Here is a 16729-nt window from a genome sequence, read left to right on the forward strand (position 1 = left end):
CCTTCAATAGTCACATTACTAAAAAGGAATGTGTATTAAAAGTAAAATCATAAACTACAATCCACCTAATGCATCACTTAGTCGCCTAGTATGTATTTGTTCTCTTTGAGGGCCCAGGGTTATTGTCGAAAGTATGTTTTTTATTCGCGCCGTATAACCAGTCTCAATAAAGTTATCGCGTCGTGACGCCACCACGTACAGCGGTAATTGTGCGCGATGACGTCATCAAACAAACCATCGCGTCGTGACGTCACCGCGTACAGGGTTCAAATGTGCGCGATGACGTCGTTGACCGATATCAATAAAGTTTTTTTTGTGTGTTGTGTAGAAGACGAGACGAGGCTCAGGCTAGGTGGTGGTGTCTTGTCACGATGACGGTGGGTGTCTGTGGAGCGTCGCTCCCTCGTGCAGGAGCAAGGCGACGACAATCCGCCGCAGAGAGAGAGAGGCGATCTCTGTCTCTCCGCTCTTCTGGCGTCTCCCGACCGGATACAAAGAAATAAATAAAAGTTAAACTCGAGCCTGCGGCCTAGCACCGTAACCACCAAGTAGGCCTAGCGCCGCGTCAGGGCGCGTGCTTCTTGATTAAACTTCATTTTGCCGCGTGTTTGAAAAGTGTATGATCTGTGAAGCGATTTTAGCGCTTCTGTTATAAAAGGATGAAAGTAGTTTCGCTTAATTGGTGATTACACGTGTTTTCCGTTCTTACATATTACAATGAGCCGTTCAGGCTAGGCCCCAGTTCCATCTGTCGGGAGTGAATTCCTTAGCGTATTTGTATATTTTTCCCATTTAAGTGTTAAACTAGATATTTGTTTTAGCCTTACATTTCCAGTTTAGCGCGATGTGGCTTACCCGTGGTCGTATTAGACCATGTTCTCAAGTAACATTGTTTTAGTTTGCTTACAATGGATACCCTTTCCGTGATGCCTCAGATTTTTTCTCGTTATCTTTTCATTGTAAAATGCTCGTCATTGAAAAAAGTGCCGCTATTTCCGTGCGGGGTTCGTCAAACTCCACCGTAGGGGAACGATTTACGATGGGACAGGTTGGGCAGATCGCGTAGCATGAAGCAAACTGCACCGATTGCATCGCAGCCCAGATCTGACTCCCGCAAAATTGACTTAAGTAAATTTTCATTTTGAAATGTTACTTGACTGTGCGGGGTGTTTATACTGCTGGCCATCCAGCAGTGTAAATTGGTACGCCAGTCAGTCGGTAGACCGAGTGTGGTTGGATAAATGGTGGCTGTGCCCACCTTCCAATACGCCTGGCCAGAGCGTAAGCCAAAGCTACTCGAGCTGGTCTTCGGAACTACCTCGAGTGTATGCTCTTCCCCATGCATTGGCGCCATAAATTAACTACAGGGCTGCACCCCTAACATTTTCACCTTTTACGTGACGCTGATGAATGCTGGACCGTGGCGGAATGCCGGCTCCGGTTATGCGCGGCCAAAAGTTATTGGATAAGGATGACGATCACGTTTTAAAACGACCAAAAGTTCATCACATTACGTGAATGAAGAGCTAGCATGTTGTATGAGGTCAATTATTTAGCCTTAGATTGTATTCATTTCAGCAGGAAGTACCCAATGAGCGGTTAGGCACTTATTTAATTGGCGCCTTGCGACTTCTTAAATATTATACGGTACAGATCTTAATTACAATCGTGGTTGCATTGATCGCGATACAAACAAGTATCGGATCGTGCTTTACATGTTACAGGAATAGGGAACCGCTCGAAAACTAAATAATGAACATCTAATGAGAAAAAGAGGCATTACGTATGTGGCATCTAATACATGATTATTTAAATTATTTAATTACATATCGAAAATGTCATAGAACTCCAACCTTACTATTTTCAGTAACACTTTTGATATTTCTACTAAATACCCTTTCATTAACACTGCGAAATTAATCAATATGACAGATTAATATCACGTAAGAGTTGTATTAAAGAGTCGTAAATGTCTGTGGATGTGCAATATACATTTATACCTACATCTTCCCTATTGGGATGCTTTGCACCACTATGGCCAATAATGTGTTTTAATGCTACCTTGAACTGTTTTTCACATTACATATATCCATATTTAACGACCTGTGATATTTTAAATGTATACAGTTGTGAATACTTTACATGCAATGTTACTGTGCTTTTAAGAATGTCTCATAGCTTATGCGCCCAGGTAATGTATGTGAAATGTCTTTCGCACTGTATGTAGCCAATCGTGCTAATCGGAGGTACGGTAATGTTTCACCTTAAGACCTCAAATCGCTATCGTAATGATCGTTGCCTATTGAATGTGCTTGCATGATTGTTAAGGTACAGGGATGGAGCTGCATTGGTATTGTCTCCAAGTTACTACCGTTATTTACCGTTTGAGTTGTTTCTACTAATGTTACTTTTCTTGTGTTTTTTATTGAAGGTACAGTATTTGTGGAGTTTTTACATCTACTGATGCTACGTCTACTTACATAGATAAGATGAATGTTTTCTCTAAGTGTCAGGGGGCCTCGCAAATGCAGTCGCGCCTTTTTCTATGCGTGGCCGCTACTGCGGCGGTGACGTGTACAGGCACTTGCAGATCCCCCAACTCCAACAAGAAGCAACATTACACTCATGCACTCGCATTGGCAGCGATTAATGACCAAATCCACGATTTGTGGCCGTGAACATGAACACACTTTTACTCGTGCGCAATAATGCTGAATTACCACATCCCCATCCCAAAAAATGTATATCAAAAGAAACATTTCGGTGTCGTAGACCCATATGGTTACAGCTTGCATGCATAATTGCTTGTGTGTACATTCATAGCGTAATGTACAGTTCTATGTATTGTATGTAACCTTGTGTGTGTATGCTTAAGTAAATTTTCATGGTGTCCGTGACAAGCTGAACACACAGCATATGTATCTTACAAATTTATTATGACAACCAATTCCTGACAACCAAAAATTGACTTTAATGGTATGATTTAGGATTTATTTTAGAATGTAAATATTCATGTGGCGTGCATGTGGCGCTTGCGTGGCCCCCGGGAGTTTATAAAGCCGTTTTCCACAAACCCTTTGAGCTCGCTGAAATGATGCGAAAAGTCGAGCAAAACAGTTGCGAGGAAATTGTTTTTGCTTAAGTTTTTGCAGTGGTTGAAATTGCGTGGCCTGTTTGCTCGCGGGATTCTGTATTGGCTCTCGCAAGCGACGGTGCAATGCGCGTTGTGGAAAACGGCGGCTGTGTGTACAGTATTTTGATGTTCCACTACTCATTGTCGCTTGGTTTATATCGAGTCCTTGTTGTGGCCATTGCCACTTACCGTTTGGGCACTGCAAACTAAAACAATGTAGAAGAATTGAAATGGAAGATTACATTTTTTATTTTCTCAAATTCAAAAGTAACATTAAGTCTAAACAAAGTGTACAAAAACTGAAAATCGTCAAAACACTCCAACTGCTGGGACTGCGAAGAAGTTTGGCTTCAAGTCCTCTAAAGCGACCATGTAAGGACTGTAGTTTGCGCCGTGAGAATGTCACTGGTTTACAAGAATGTGGTGTGCGAGGTTGTTTAGCGTGAAACCAAACATGAATAATTGAAAACGTGGCGTTAGAGTTTGGCCTGACGTGGATGCACAGGTTGTGAAAATGATTTGCCACCATCGGCATTAACAACAAACGCTGGCGAAATAACTGGGAAGTGTTCATGTTTACAGATGATGCAGTGGTTAATGCTGTGAATCTGGCTACTGGGGTTCGATTCCCAGCCATGGCCAACGTCTGTGGCCATGGAGTGATGTCTGACCTATCTGGTCTTGAGGCGTTGCACCAATGCGCATATTAACCAGCATGCTGTAATATGGTCACACAACTCCCTTGACCGACATGGCCTCATCCAGCAGTGGATTCACAGTGTATAGATAAAAATAAGAAATATAATTGGCTGATTTGGGACTATTGTCTTTCAATCATTTTAAGTATTTGAGGGGTTTTTTTCTGCGCAAAACGTTTACATAATCCCTGCATTCTGAACCTAGCTCCTGAATTTGGTCCCCAACTTACATCAGCGATGAGTGATGTTAGTCGGTCCTGGGTGCTTCTTTCCCTTCAACCAACACCGAGTACTCTATACTCTTTGGTTCTTTCGGTAAAGTCACATAGGTAGAAAATTTAAATAAAACCAAAAATAATATATAATATATCTATATCTACCTACGTGACTTTACCGAAGAACCAAAGAGTATGGATTCCTGCAGTCACGAAAGCTTCAAATCAAGATTCAACACCGAGTAGGCTGGTGAAGCAAGGTCCACCCCCATGACCAACACAGCATTGGTAGTATTGGTAGGTCTTCATCTAGCAGTGGGTTAACAAAGGCCTGTACATTATTATTTTGATGCTTTTTTAACTAACACAATCGGACCGTTAAACCAAGCGGGTGCTATCATAGAGGGCGCTCGTCTTGCTTCAACCTTGATCCCCCGTGACTTCAGTGTCTGCTTGCAGGGCCAGTCTGCCTCTTCAGATAATGAAGTCGCGTTGTACAACAGCTGCTGTTTGTGTGCGCAGCTTGTTTTTTTTAGTTGGAAATGCTCACTCGCTGATTGACTCATGCTGAAATTGGTGCCACCTATGGTAGCAAAACTTTAGTCATCGATTTATTCATATGGCTAATAAGAGTCAACTATTTGATAACCCGCTCATTTAAAATGTTTATTTCACAATTCACTCTTGTTGGCCACAAATAAATTGGAAGTCATGCTAATGCAGGTTGTACCAGAAATTAAGGAATATCTGTTCTGGGCTTGTATATTATAAATGCAGTCATCCTAGGTGAACATTTCTAAGTTAATTTGCTTTTCAAACTCGTGAGTGTTGCTGGAGAAATCCTGTGATATGCAGCAATGGGTGGCATTTAAGCATCTAATGATAAAGTAGTTAATTGATTGGAATCCATTCTTGCTTGCATCAAATTGTACACAAAACTTATTTTATCACTTAAACGACTTAAGCTAAATTATATGCTCATGTGACATTCAGGCTATTGGATCGAAAAAAACTGTCTCCAAACGAGACGGAACAAGTCGGAACGAATACAATGAGATAACAATTATTAATTAAAACCACGAACCTGGATCATGACGATTAATTGGAATCGCTGGAGATGGTTGAATTGCTACTTGCCTTGTGGCAGTCTTGCGGTTTTCCGTAAGGGTCCTGATTCATACCGATATTAAATGGTTAAAGCACATCGTCTTAGCAATTTTATGAATTTTTTGCCGATTAAAACATTGGCACACTTTTGCCAAAAATCTTAGCCAACAGGAGCATTCGACCATGTAATTTGAGCCTTTTTTATCACTTTCCAATTTGATTTTTTATTAGAATATGGTCAAAATTTGTGCTGTTTTGTGAGCGTTCAAAACGGTCGTCATGCTTATAGAGACTTTAAATTCCACTACAAATACAGCGTCGCATATCTGACCACATATCCACCCTTACCCATCCACACCCAGTGCAGTATTTAATGTAACGCATTTTATATAGGTGTTCACAGAGCCGGGCTTTTAAAGTATCCGCTAATGCCCCAGTCCCCAGCAAGTTGGATACGTTCTATTCTACGACCAACTGTTCTGTCGTTGGAGCGATGCGCCGCTTCTCGTTTGTTTGGAGCAGGGAGATGCTTCGATGTGAGACTTGCCACTTTGCAGGGAAGCCGGGTTCCAACGCGATTCCTCCTTTCCCACCTCACCAACCCCCTCTCCCTGCTGCGCTTGCGTTTTACGACACAGCCGCGCTCGACGTGGACACAGGAGCAGGAAGGGAGAGTCGGCGCCGCACCACCGCACGCAGCCGCCGCTCGTCTGCCTCTTACGCAAGCGAGGGGGGGGGGCACATACCGGCAGGTGGCGCGGCGACCGAACAGCGTTTCTCATGCAGGAGCCGAGCGGAGAAAGGGCTTCCTTCGCTGCAGCCCTGACGTCTGACGCAAGATCATGTGCTTTCTCGCGAGTTCCGTTGAGGCTCCCGGTGGTGCTTTGGCGATCTTAACGATGCCCTTTGAACTCCCTCGCCTCTTTGCCACCCCTGCATTCCCCTCCTCACCTATCCACCCATCACCTGTCAGGACGTAAAAGAAGACTGGCATATCGTGCGCAAAATGTTTGTAGGTGGTCTGAATATCGACACCGAAACCGACACGCTGACTTCCTACTTCTCCAAGTACGGCACGGTGGTGCATGCCGTGGTGAGTGTGTGTGTGCGCGTTCGTCATACAAATGTAGTTTAGATAATTATATACATTTGATCTCAAGATGCAGGAACGGTATGCATATGGCTATACTCGCTGGATTACTGTACACTCTGGAAAGTAAAATGCCCCTATAACTTGTACCCGGTATCATAATATAATTTGGTTATAAGGTGCACACCCCAACTTTTGCTTTCAAATCCATGGGCAATGATATAGTAATGGAAAAATAGTATTTTATAATTCAGAAAATATTGATCTTGATTTGAAGCTTATTGAATATTGTTCATGATATAGATAAGTTAGATCCTATGGGCAGCAGAAGAGAGTGAGCGACCTTCTACTGAGCGATGGTTGGTTGGGGGCTTTAACAAATAGCCCCGAGTTCACATTCAAATCCACCACCACAGCACTCGCCTCTCAACAGATGTCATACTTCTGAAAATGAAGTGGATATTCATATATTAGCTGTATGAAGAAATGTGTAAGGTGAATTAAACGCTGGATTATTTGGCATTTACATTTAAGTTGCCAAAGGTTTGCTATGTCATGTGGTACTGACGAGATAATAACCTGGCATAATTTGACGTGTTATAATGAAAACTGGTGAGGTGATGATCTTAAATTTAGACGGATGAGAAAGTACTGATGCATAGATTCTTCTCATGATTTACATTTATGCGCTCATTAATGATGCATTATATAGTTTGCATCGTTATACATTACTGACTATTCGAATGATATGCCAATACTGCATTGAGGTTATCGCTGCAAACAATAGCCGTGTACAAACAAGGCCAAATGAGATGGTAAAAACGAGATGAAAAGTAATTGATTCTGTAATCTACTCATGGCCAATGAATTGTGACGATGTGTAGAATCGGTGAATTGTTAAATGCCTGGTAGCAATGAGAGGAAGGTTATGAGTGACACCGTGAGTAGCTCATCCAATAGCTTTGCCCCCATGGTTCTGGTTACTACCCCTCCCCTCCTCCTTGATGCCTCTCCCTTAACTCTGCCCTTCTCCCCGCCTCCCCTTGGGCCTTGTTGTGATCAGGTTCTGAAAGACGCACGCACGAACAAGTCACGCAAATGTGGCTTTGTGACGTACTCGAGCGTGGAGGAGGTGGACGAGGCTATGAGCAACAGGCCGCACATGATCGACGGAGTCGTGGTGGATGCCAAGCGTGCCATGAGTGCGCAGGTGCCTGCATAACTCGCTCTTATCTTTTTTGTTTCATTTTTCATTCCCCGCACCTCTGATTAGCATAGTAGGCTCTTACGTTGCAAAAGAAGTTCGACGTTTAGAATAGGACAGCAGACTTGCGTGTGTGCGTACGTTCTACACGTCTCATCAGCGAGCTCCTGCCAAAGGCAAGGAGGCTGCATTGGCTTCATCATGTTGCCTGCATGCCCAGCCACCGCATGCCCAAGTAGCTTCTGTATGGCTGGATAGATTGGGCAAAATGGATGCAGCATGGGCTGGAGAAGAGACGAACTAATGCGGTATAGGAGGATGTGGAGCTGAGGGGACTTGTCACAAGCGCTGCCACGATCGTCCTCTGTGGATTAGGCTCGTGAAAGATGCTACTGGGCAATTGGTTGCAGTCACCACCCAGTAACTATGGAGAGAGGAGCAGCGATGCTCACAATGAGCGGCACGCCAAGTGGCACGGTGGGGGGGGGGGGGGGCAAGTGTGTGCATCTGCCAGTCGTATTGGTCAGTTAACCCATAGCACTTGGATGTGTCTCTTACGCCCCCCCACCTGCCAGTACGGATTTTTTAACAATTTATGCAAAAAAAGTATACTTGTTCTGGCATAAGCGCTATGGTGATGTCACCATCACTTATTGGCCAATGGTGGCTGTTTGAATGTTCAGATCTGGCCACATGTGGCAGAGCTTTATAGGTAGTTGCTAATGGTGCTTGCCCTGACAGTCTGCACTACCATTGAGGGATCTTTGTGTTTGTACGAATGCCATGCCGAGTGTTGGTTGGAGTCCTCGTTTGTGTGTGTGCTGGCTGGTGTGTGCTGGCAAAAATGCAAGTGTGTTCTGATTGGACTCCATGCGTGTGTGCTGTCAGGTGTGTGCTGTCAGGTGCGTGCTGACTGGATTGCAAGCGTGTGTGCTGGGTAGTGTTGGCCTCTTGACCCCTCGTGCACAAGCCTTCAGTCTCCACTACTATTGAGGGATCTTTGTCTGAATGCTATGCAGTGTTTTGCCCCCTAACCCCCCTCCCCCCGTCCCCCACCACTGTTCCTACAGAACATGCGCATGCCCGGCTCACAGGAGAAGGTGACCAAGATCTTTGTTGGCGGCCTGGGCCGCGAGATCACGAGCCCTCATCTGCGCGAGTACTTTGAGTCGTATGGCGCCGTGCTCGAGGCCTTCGTCATGAAGGACGCCAAGACCGGGAACTCCCGCGGTTTCGGGTTCGTGTCGTTTAACGACCACGACTGCGTCGACAAGTGCACCCGTGAGTCCCTGTGATGATGATGATGATGATGTTGAACCTCTCAGTTCTATAGCAATGAGTTCAATCTAGATTTAAAAGAGCATAGCTTCAGTGGCTTCCGTATACTCGAAGCAAGAGCATTTCAGATGGCCGCAGAAGCGCATCTGAAAGCAATTACCGCATTTGTGCGGCCACTGATGGATGCCTTTAAACATGTAACCTGACGCCATCCTCACGAATCAACTGCACTAACATTTTAACGACTGCCGTTTCTTGTGCTCAGAGCAACGATACCACATGATCAATAACAAACAGGTGGAAGTCAAGAAGGTGTGGACCGAGCACCAGCAGAAGAAGATGGGCGGTGGTGAGTCGTCACCTCCGCACATGGTCACTCGCGCCGTCACCGTTCTCAGACACTTTTTTTTTGTCATTGATCTCTGCTTGCCCCGGTATAACATCGCCTCTCGGGAGTTTTTGGGAGGACGTGTGTTTGCCTTACTGCAACTCAGCTCCCAATGGCATTTTTCAGATATACGTTTAAACGTGTGTGTACGTTATATAAAGTTTGGCAAATGTCTGTACAGAGCTTGCTTTTGTCTATAACTTTGCTCTTGTAGACATCACAGCTTTAAGAAACGGATTAACTTTTTTCCTTGACTGTTCAACTCTTAAGGTCTTTGTTTTCCTCAACGTACACAGAACGAGCACCACCAATCACTTATCATGTAAAAGTTACCCCCGATTAGTACCGCACCTCCATTAGCATGGTTGGCTACGTACGGTGTGAAAGAAGTGCTTTTTGTTACGTACAAATGTCGCGCCACCCTCACCCGCTGGCATTGACCCGTGCCACGCCATGTGCCGTTGCAGGGCGCGATCGCCACGGCATGCCCTCTAACATGCCCCCACCCCACATGCTGGGCATGCAGGGCATGCAGGGCATGCAGGGCATGCAAGGCATGCAAGGCATGCAGGGCATGCAGGGCATGCAGGGCATGCAGGGCATGCCGGGCATGCAGGGCATGCAGGGCATGCAGGGCGTATCGGGCATGCCGGGAATGTTCGGCCCACCAGGCTTCCAGGGCATGCCCCCGCCCCGCATGCCCGGCATGTCGGCAATGCCAAGGGCACAGGGGATGAAAGGGCCACCAGGAATGTCAGGGATGCCACCGCCGCCGCTGCCGCCACCGAATATGCCGGGAATGCCTTCTGGCCCGGCTTTGCCGGGAGTGAACGGCATGCAGGCGCTGCAGGCTCTGCAGGTGCTGCAGGCCGTGCAGACGCTGCAGGGCCTCCTCATGCCCAACACGCAAGCGTCTGCCTCTGCCCTCGCTGCCGCCGCCGCGGCCATGCCAGCCATGAGCATCACCAACGCCATGGGCCTTGCCAACACGTTGGGAGCTGGGATGACCAACCCTGGTGCGGGGCCTAACTCTGCCGCGGGCAGCTCCTACGACCCGAAGATGATGGGGACCATGAGCGGTCACGGCCGCGATAGTTTCAACGGCGGCGGCAATAGCGGTGCGACGAGTAAGGGGGGCAATGAGCTCCCACGCATGCACAAACACGGGGTGGGTGGGGGGTTTAGGGTTGTTTAACTATTACCTTGCAACACGCACATTACAAAAACACCCTCAATATAGCCTTGACAGACTGTAGGGGCAAGTGCTCCTAGCGAGTACATAGGCACCTATGAAGGCCAGCACTGCACATGACCGGGTGGGTTACCAGAACCAGCTAGCACACACCCTAGCACACACCCTAGCACACATACTTACACTCCAGTCAGTACACACCAGCCAGCTTTACACAGCTGCACTCCAGTCAGCACATGGCCATCTAGTCGCTTAACTCTGATGCCTCACCCCCATGCCATTTTAGGAAATGGGGCCGAGAACCCCTACAGCGGCAGCTACAACAACTACGGGGACATGAGCGCCTACGGAGGGGGCACAACCGAGCAGGGCTTCCTTGTGGGCAAGGTTGGCGGTGGTGGCGGCGGCGGTGGCGGCAGCGGCGGCGTTCATGGCGCTTCGCGGCTCTACAGAAACATGCAGGGTGGGTAGCGCCCGCGCACATGTGCTCGTCATGGCTGAGTAGCTGGGCGCCACTGCCGAGATGTTAACTACCTTGCCTGCTATGCAGGAGGTCGTGGTTTCGATTCCGACCCCGATGCCTGTATGTTTGGAGTTTGCATGTGTTCTCTCTCCCTGTGGTCGCATCGATTTTTCTCCGGGTCTTCGAGTTTTCCCTCCATATTAGAAAGTTGTATTTAGAGTGGCTACAAGACATTTTCACGGGATAAGCCACGCCGTTGAGCTAGCGTTTGTGGTCAGATCGCTTATGAAAAAGAGCTACATAGCTCAGTGGGCCTTTCCTGGCAAAATTAAAGAATAGTTTAGATTATTTACGGTTTTGTGGCAAAATTTTGTGGTTCAACAGGACATGCAAATTCGTTACTAGTACAGCACACCGGTGTGTTGAAGAGCAACTCCACAACATTTACAATCTGAATACGATGTTTCGCCAGTACTGTAATTACTATTTGCATCATCAGGCGGACAGCCAGATTTATATTATGGATGATATTGGTCGTGAAAACCTACGTGTTAAACTGAGATATTACAACGCCTGAGGTCGGAGCCTCAATTGTGGATGTCCAGATGGGCCTTGAGCCTGGCCCTGGGCCGCGTCCAATCCCAAGGAAGGGCCGTCTATGATCGCGTGCAGACTTCTGGTGCGTTCCGGCAACGTACAAGGCTTCACTGCCAAATAAATGTGAAACCTTACCCCCGCCCCCCTCTTATTCGTTACAGATGAGCGCGAGGATTGGCAGCCGAGCAGCTCCAACGAGCTGGTGCGCAGCGACGTGTGGTCACACTTCCAGCTACTGGGCACCGGCGTGCGCTGCTGCCTGTGCAGCGTGAAGCTGCAATACAAGGGAGACAGTCTGCCGGCGATGATATACCACCTGCAGAGCCGGCACCCGCAGGCCCTAGAAGGTTAGGGTCTTGGAGTTGCTTTTACGCCTGCTGCCTCGCTCGCATCTTAGGACAGAGCTGATTCTACACGGGCTTCGTGGTGAAAGGGAAGGGGGAGGGTCCCTTTAACCGTTTCACATTCAATGTGTTTTTCAACTTTTAATTTATCCTGCAGCCAGCCACTATTTTAATCCTGTAAAAGCGTGACCATTTGATATTGGGTTAAAATTTGCAGAATGATAGGAGACTTAAGTGCAATATTTTTTGTTCCACATTTTCACACAAGATGCAGCAGACACATCCTGCATCTCACCTACAAAAAAACTACATTTGGTAACTGGAAATATCATCCTGCCACTGCCAGGTTCCCAAATTAGATGGGATCGCTTGTGAAGGGTTAACAGCAGTGTCCTGCCCTCCATGTGCCCCCCCCCCCCATTCAGAGGTATCTCCTTGCTCTGACTGTTTTAGTCAGTTTTCTTCACTAATTTTCACAATGGGGTCACTTTCTCCGATAAGACATCCGTGTGAGGGCCGCCACACATTTGAAACAATTGGGGTTTGACAGGACCATGTTGGGGTGTTTTCACATTTGTGTATTGTCGGGCTCCTCACTAAAGGCTACCAGGGGCCACCAGTGGCCCGCAGGCCCTTGCAATTAAAAACATTGCTCTATTGTGAAGCAATTGGGATTACAGCAGTAAGATCGCCCCCTGCTGAGAACCTGGCAGGACCCTCCTGGGAAAAAATCTTGAGACTCGGTGAGGTTTTCTTGGGAAAATGAGCATAATAGTAATAACTTTCATATAATAAATGTCTTGTAAAACCAGAGGACCTTGCAGAAACAGAAATTGTTGTACTGTGATTCTGTGGTTCTGCATCTACATAATTGTTCGTGTCTTTGAATAATTTGCAGACAAGCATTACTCGAAGAGGGAGTCGAGAGATGGAGACTGGGACAACCGGAGGGATGACCTGCGGTACTACTGAGGATCGACTGCTGTGTGGTTGTACAAAGAGTTGTTGCACTCAAATATAGCCACCCATGGCTATATTTGAGTGCAACAAGACAAAATCGGAACCGGAGTCACTAGCGACCGTCGAAGGGTAAACTGGTAGGCGTTATCTTCGGTGGCGAACCGTGTGCTTTGTGCCCGACCGCATTTGTTTATTAAGTAGTAGAAATTCGTGAAATGTTAAAGTGTAGGAGTTTCATACGTTCGTTCTTGGGGGTGTTCTTTTTGGGCATCGCTGTTTTGACATAGTCGCCGATCCTGCGTGCCTACACCCACTTGGGGGGAACAGTGACATTTTTGTTGAGATAAATATATTGTAACTTACAAAATTTACTTCCAATAGTTATGAACCCTGGTGGAGCCAGTTGGGGGTGGGGGGGGGGGGTGGCACGTGCCCCCCCAATGATCCGATCGAAATTCCTAATTTCAATCGGATTATTGGGGTTTATTAGTAATAAATCGACATTTTGCGACCCCCACTTCCACTGTGTAGCAGGTTATTATGTGCCAGGGACTCTGAGATGATGGGACAATAGTCTTGGAGTCGATAATTGGCAATAAGTAACGGCAAAGTAGTTATAAGTGACAGAATTGTGCGCAGTTGCGTACACAGTACACGACTTCCCTGAAGGCATTCACCTTCAGCGAGCGCGATGCCGATCACACAACGCGGTTCGACTTCGACCCTCGATCGATGGCTGCGCCATTTCCGCAAACGCGTCGAATAAAAAGCTAGGGACAGTCCTTACTAACAACTCGTCTATCATTTTTCGTTGGAGGGGTTGCCCCCCCCCCCCCCTACCTGATAACCCTGGCTCTGCCATTGTTTATAAAGATTATTTTGCATACAAATTATGTAATGGGTGCATTAGGGTTAATGGTTACTAATATGAGAGTAATAAGTGTAATGATGTTGTTGATCATTTAAAATTGTGTGCTTTCCGAGCATTCTAACAATTTGTGTGGCGGCCTTTAAATGCATTCATACATTGACTTGGCCAGGTGGCTCGTGGGGCTAATGTTGTATGTCGTCACTTAGAGGTCCCAGCTCAAACCCATGTACCCACCCGCTTGCAATTGTAACCCGGGTTCTCAAGTCTCGAGAGTTGTTGGTCTCATCCCTGTCCCCGTTGTCTCCCACAACACCCATCGTTTAGCATGATTGGCTACATGTGGTGTGAAAGAAGGTCTACATACATAAGTTTAATTCTGCTTATTTCCAGCCCTTAGGAATGACTTATGGTGGTTCGACTGCAATGTAATGAACCTTTACATCCACAGCAGGGCAATGGATAGAGTGCAACAATGTCCCAAGTGTGGCTAAGGAATAATTGAGGTGAACCGAGAAGTTCTGTAATTTCATCTTCCAGATTCCGTAATCTAAGAGGGGGTAAAACACTTTCTGGTCTGTGCAAGAGTTTAAATTTCAAATGTATTCCTCCCATGATCTTCATCTCATGCCAGTAAGTCCAATTGGCATACAATTTAGAATGTTCCTTTTTGGTTTTTGTCGATGGAAACCACTGCAGCTTTAAGGCACGTTGAGAAATGACTGGAAGACAACACAAGTCGACTTTCATTTGTCTCTTAATTGATTGGTCTGCTTTAAGTAACTTTTAGACAGCTAATAGCTTTCTGTATGTATTCATTAACTGCTATTGTGTGTCCACTGCTGCATATGTCCACTGAAATGTCTACAGTGAATCGAGTGCCAGACAGATTTATTTGACAGTGCTTCTCGGTACAATCAATGCACATTAGCACCACATGGTAAAGTTAGAGTTTTGTGTGGTCTTTACCATGAACTGTACGTTACTTTAACTCCCTGTGGCGCAATGGGTTTTTCATGGTCCTGAAAATGTCTTAACTGAATTCTCCTCGCCTTCACCTTGAAAACGTGTGCTTGTGATGGAAGTCCAACTTGCGACACAACAACCTGCTTTAGTTTTCTCTGGGAGTGCTGGACCCTGATTCAAACCCATGGCTTCAGCCGGCCCTAGCTCGGTGCTCTGACAGTGAAATCAGTATCTCCGCTAGCAACCCACCTCACTCTGTACCTTTTAAACATCCTCCTGCTCTAAAAACTGGTTGACCTGTCTCGTATGCACGTGTAGGTGTGCATGTATTTCCACGTCGCGCTACAATCTGTGCTGCTCGTGATGTGCAAACGCCCAGTATAATTATTCAACTGTAATGTAATTTATCTCAGACGGATATCTTCAACTGGGTCTCAAGAATATATGCTGCAGGAAGGCGGTCATGCATTTGGTTATTCGGCCAAGATAAATTTTAACCGGATCTGTCTTGCCCACCCAAAGTCAGCGCTGCTCAAATTGAGTAGCTGGTGCGATGTACGCAGCGACGTTTATGTTGAGGTGGAGGGAGGGGCCCCCTGGCTCAGTCAGTGCCAAGCCAGCACCGCTGAGATCCTGGCTCCGAATGGAGGCAGCTGCCGTTGGTTAAACTTATTCCTTAAATTGTAGCGAGTTAATGGTCTCAGCCTCATCACCAATGACTGCGAAAATAAAAAGTTGTCAAAAGTGCAGTTATTCTCTTGACGTGGCAAACCCACAACATTTACAACTGAGTACACGTCAAGTGTAAACAGTGTACTCGATTGTAAATGTGGATTTGCTCTACTCAATACAACGGTGTGCTGAATTGGTAATAAATTGGCACGTTCTGTTCATGTGACACACCTTATTAATTGGCTGTGTCTGGTGGAGGTGGGTGTATGAAAACGTTTACGTTTTCGCGACGTCACCCATCATTATTTATGACGATGTCGGTCGCGAAAGCTTCCGTATTAAGTTTCTATAACTGGTTTGACTGCCATGCAACTGATCTCGTGGGAAGTTTGATCCCCCACCCCCACTACTGCGTAAAGGATAAAAAAATACCACTTAACATATATTTAAGATTTTTTTTGTGCACAATCGCGCATGAAGTAATGTGGCGTGCCGCACTGCTCTGCAAAGTTTCCAAATTGTGTGGCTAATGACATTGCGACAATGGCTTTGGAGGAGCGAATGTTGGCGTGCACGATGCTGAACCACGCCACGGCGGCGTGCAGCGTTCCAAAATGAGTTTGTGCTTCTTGAACGCGGTAGCCCTGATAGCCGTTGCTTTAAACGGGAGATCTTAGGCTTTTTTTATTACATTAAAATAAACTCATCCTTTTCTAGTCGTCCATCTGTGCCTGACTCCCAATTTCTCCGAGTTGTGTGTATGTACGTTCGACTTCTTTTGCACCGTACATCGTCAACCGTGCTAATCAAGAGGTATGGGGGAAGGACCACAAATTAAACACAAGCAGTTCAAAAGACGATGTTGTCCTCAAGATAGTGGCTCATTTGTAGCCAGCACTTTGTGTATAATGAGTTCAACCTAAAATGTGTTCGTTTGGGAACCGGAAGCCAATCCAGCTCTGCAAGCACTGGACGGACATGGTCGGATCTTGCAGTACCCGTCACGTCGAGCCTTGTCGATACTCCACTGCACGCCACCATGTTGGCCGTCTCGAGCTCGTCAAGGTTTGCTTTCCAAGACGAGGTCTGCGTCTTGACATTAGCTCAAAGATGTCCGAACAATGCCTTGCACCCACCCACCTACAGCTTCCCGTTCGATGCCGTAGCTGGTTGAACCAGAGCTGGGGACTGGGAGAGTCATGATTTTGCCCTGTCGGTCATGGGGGTTGTATGACTATACTTCACAACATTGGTCAATAGCACTGTCTGCAAAGGGAAACGGGTGATATTTTGGGAAATGGCCCTTTTTCATGAGCTATGAAGGCCCACGTGGTGGTCCGTTAAGGGCAGTCCAGAAACATTGTACTATACTGTTATGCTCCCGCGTCTCCCCGTGTTTACCAACTTGCACTGACCAGCATGGTGAAGTATGGTCACTTTTTGTTTATTTAATCGAACACCATGGATGGAGAGTTAATTACGGTCTGAGATTGTATGATGGACTTATTTGCACTGTATGTAGCCAACTGTGCTAATCGGATGTCTACACTTTGC

The 16729-nt window shown here is 46.5% G+C and overlaps 1 protein-coding gene across 3 annotated transcripts; it reads left to right on the forward strand.

Annotated features, from left to right (window-relative positions):
• The first annotated feature begins 271 nt into the window (after nucleotides 1-271).
• On the forward strand, nucleotides 272-15897 carry LOC116954706 (uncharacterized). Of its 3 annotated transcripts, XM_032975412.2 has the most exons (10): nucleotides 283-377; nucleotides 2432-3505; nucleotides 6127-6246; nucleotides 7307-7453; nucleotides 8518-8728; nucleotides 8991-9074; nucleotides 9581-10231; nucleotides 10592-10768; nucleotides 11527-11712; nucleotides 12608-15897. In XM_032975412.2, exons 3-10 carry the CDS (start codon nucleotides 6160-6162, stop codon nucleotides 12679-12681), a joined length of 1617 nt encoding a protein of 538 aa, XP_032831303.2. In that variant the 5' UTR covers nucleotides 283-377; nucleotides 2432-3505; nucleotides 6127-6159; the 3' UTR covers nucleotides 12682-15897. The 3 variants fall into 3 exon arrangements, with proteins under 3 accessions (XP_032831301.2, XP_032831303.2, XP_032831302.2); XM_032975410.2 differs by lacking the exon at nucleotides 2432-3505 and having other exon boundaries at nucleotides 272-377; XM_032975411.2 differs by having other exon boundaries at nucleotides 295-3505.
• Nucleotides 15898-16729: the final 832 nt, after the last annotated feature.

Source organism: Petromyzon marinus, chromosome 56 (genome assembly GCF_048934315.1).
Source record: "Petromyzon marinus isolate PM22_M1 ecotype Great Lakes invasive population chromosome 56, UKy_Petmar_22M1.pri1.0, whole genome shotgun sequence".
Taxonomy (NCBI): Eukaryota; Metazoa; Chordata; class Hyperoartia; order Petromyzontiformes; family Petromyzontidae; genus Petromyzon; species Petromyzon marinus.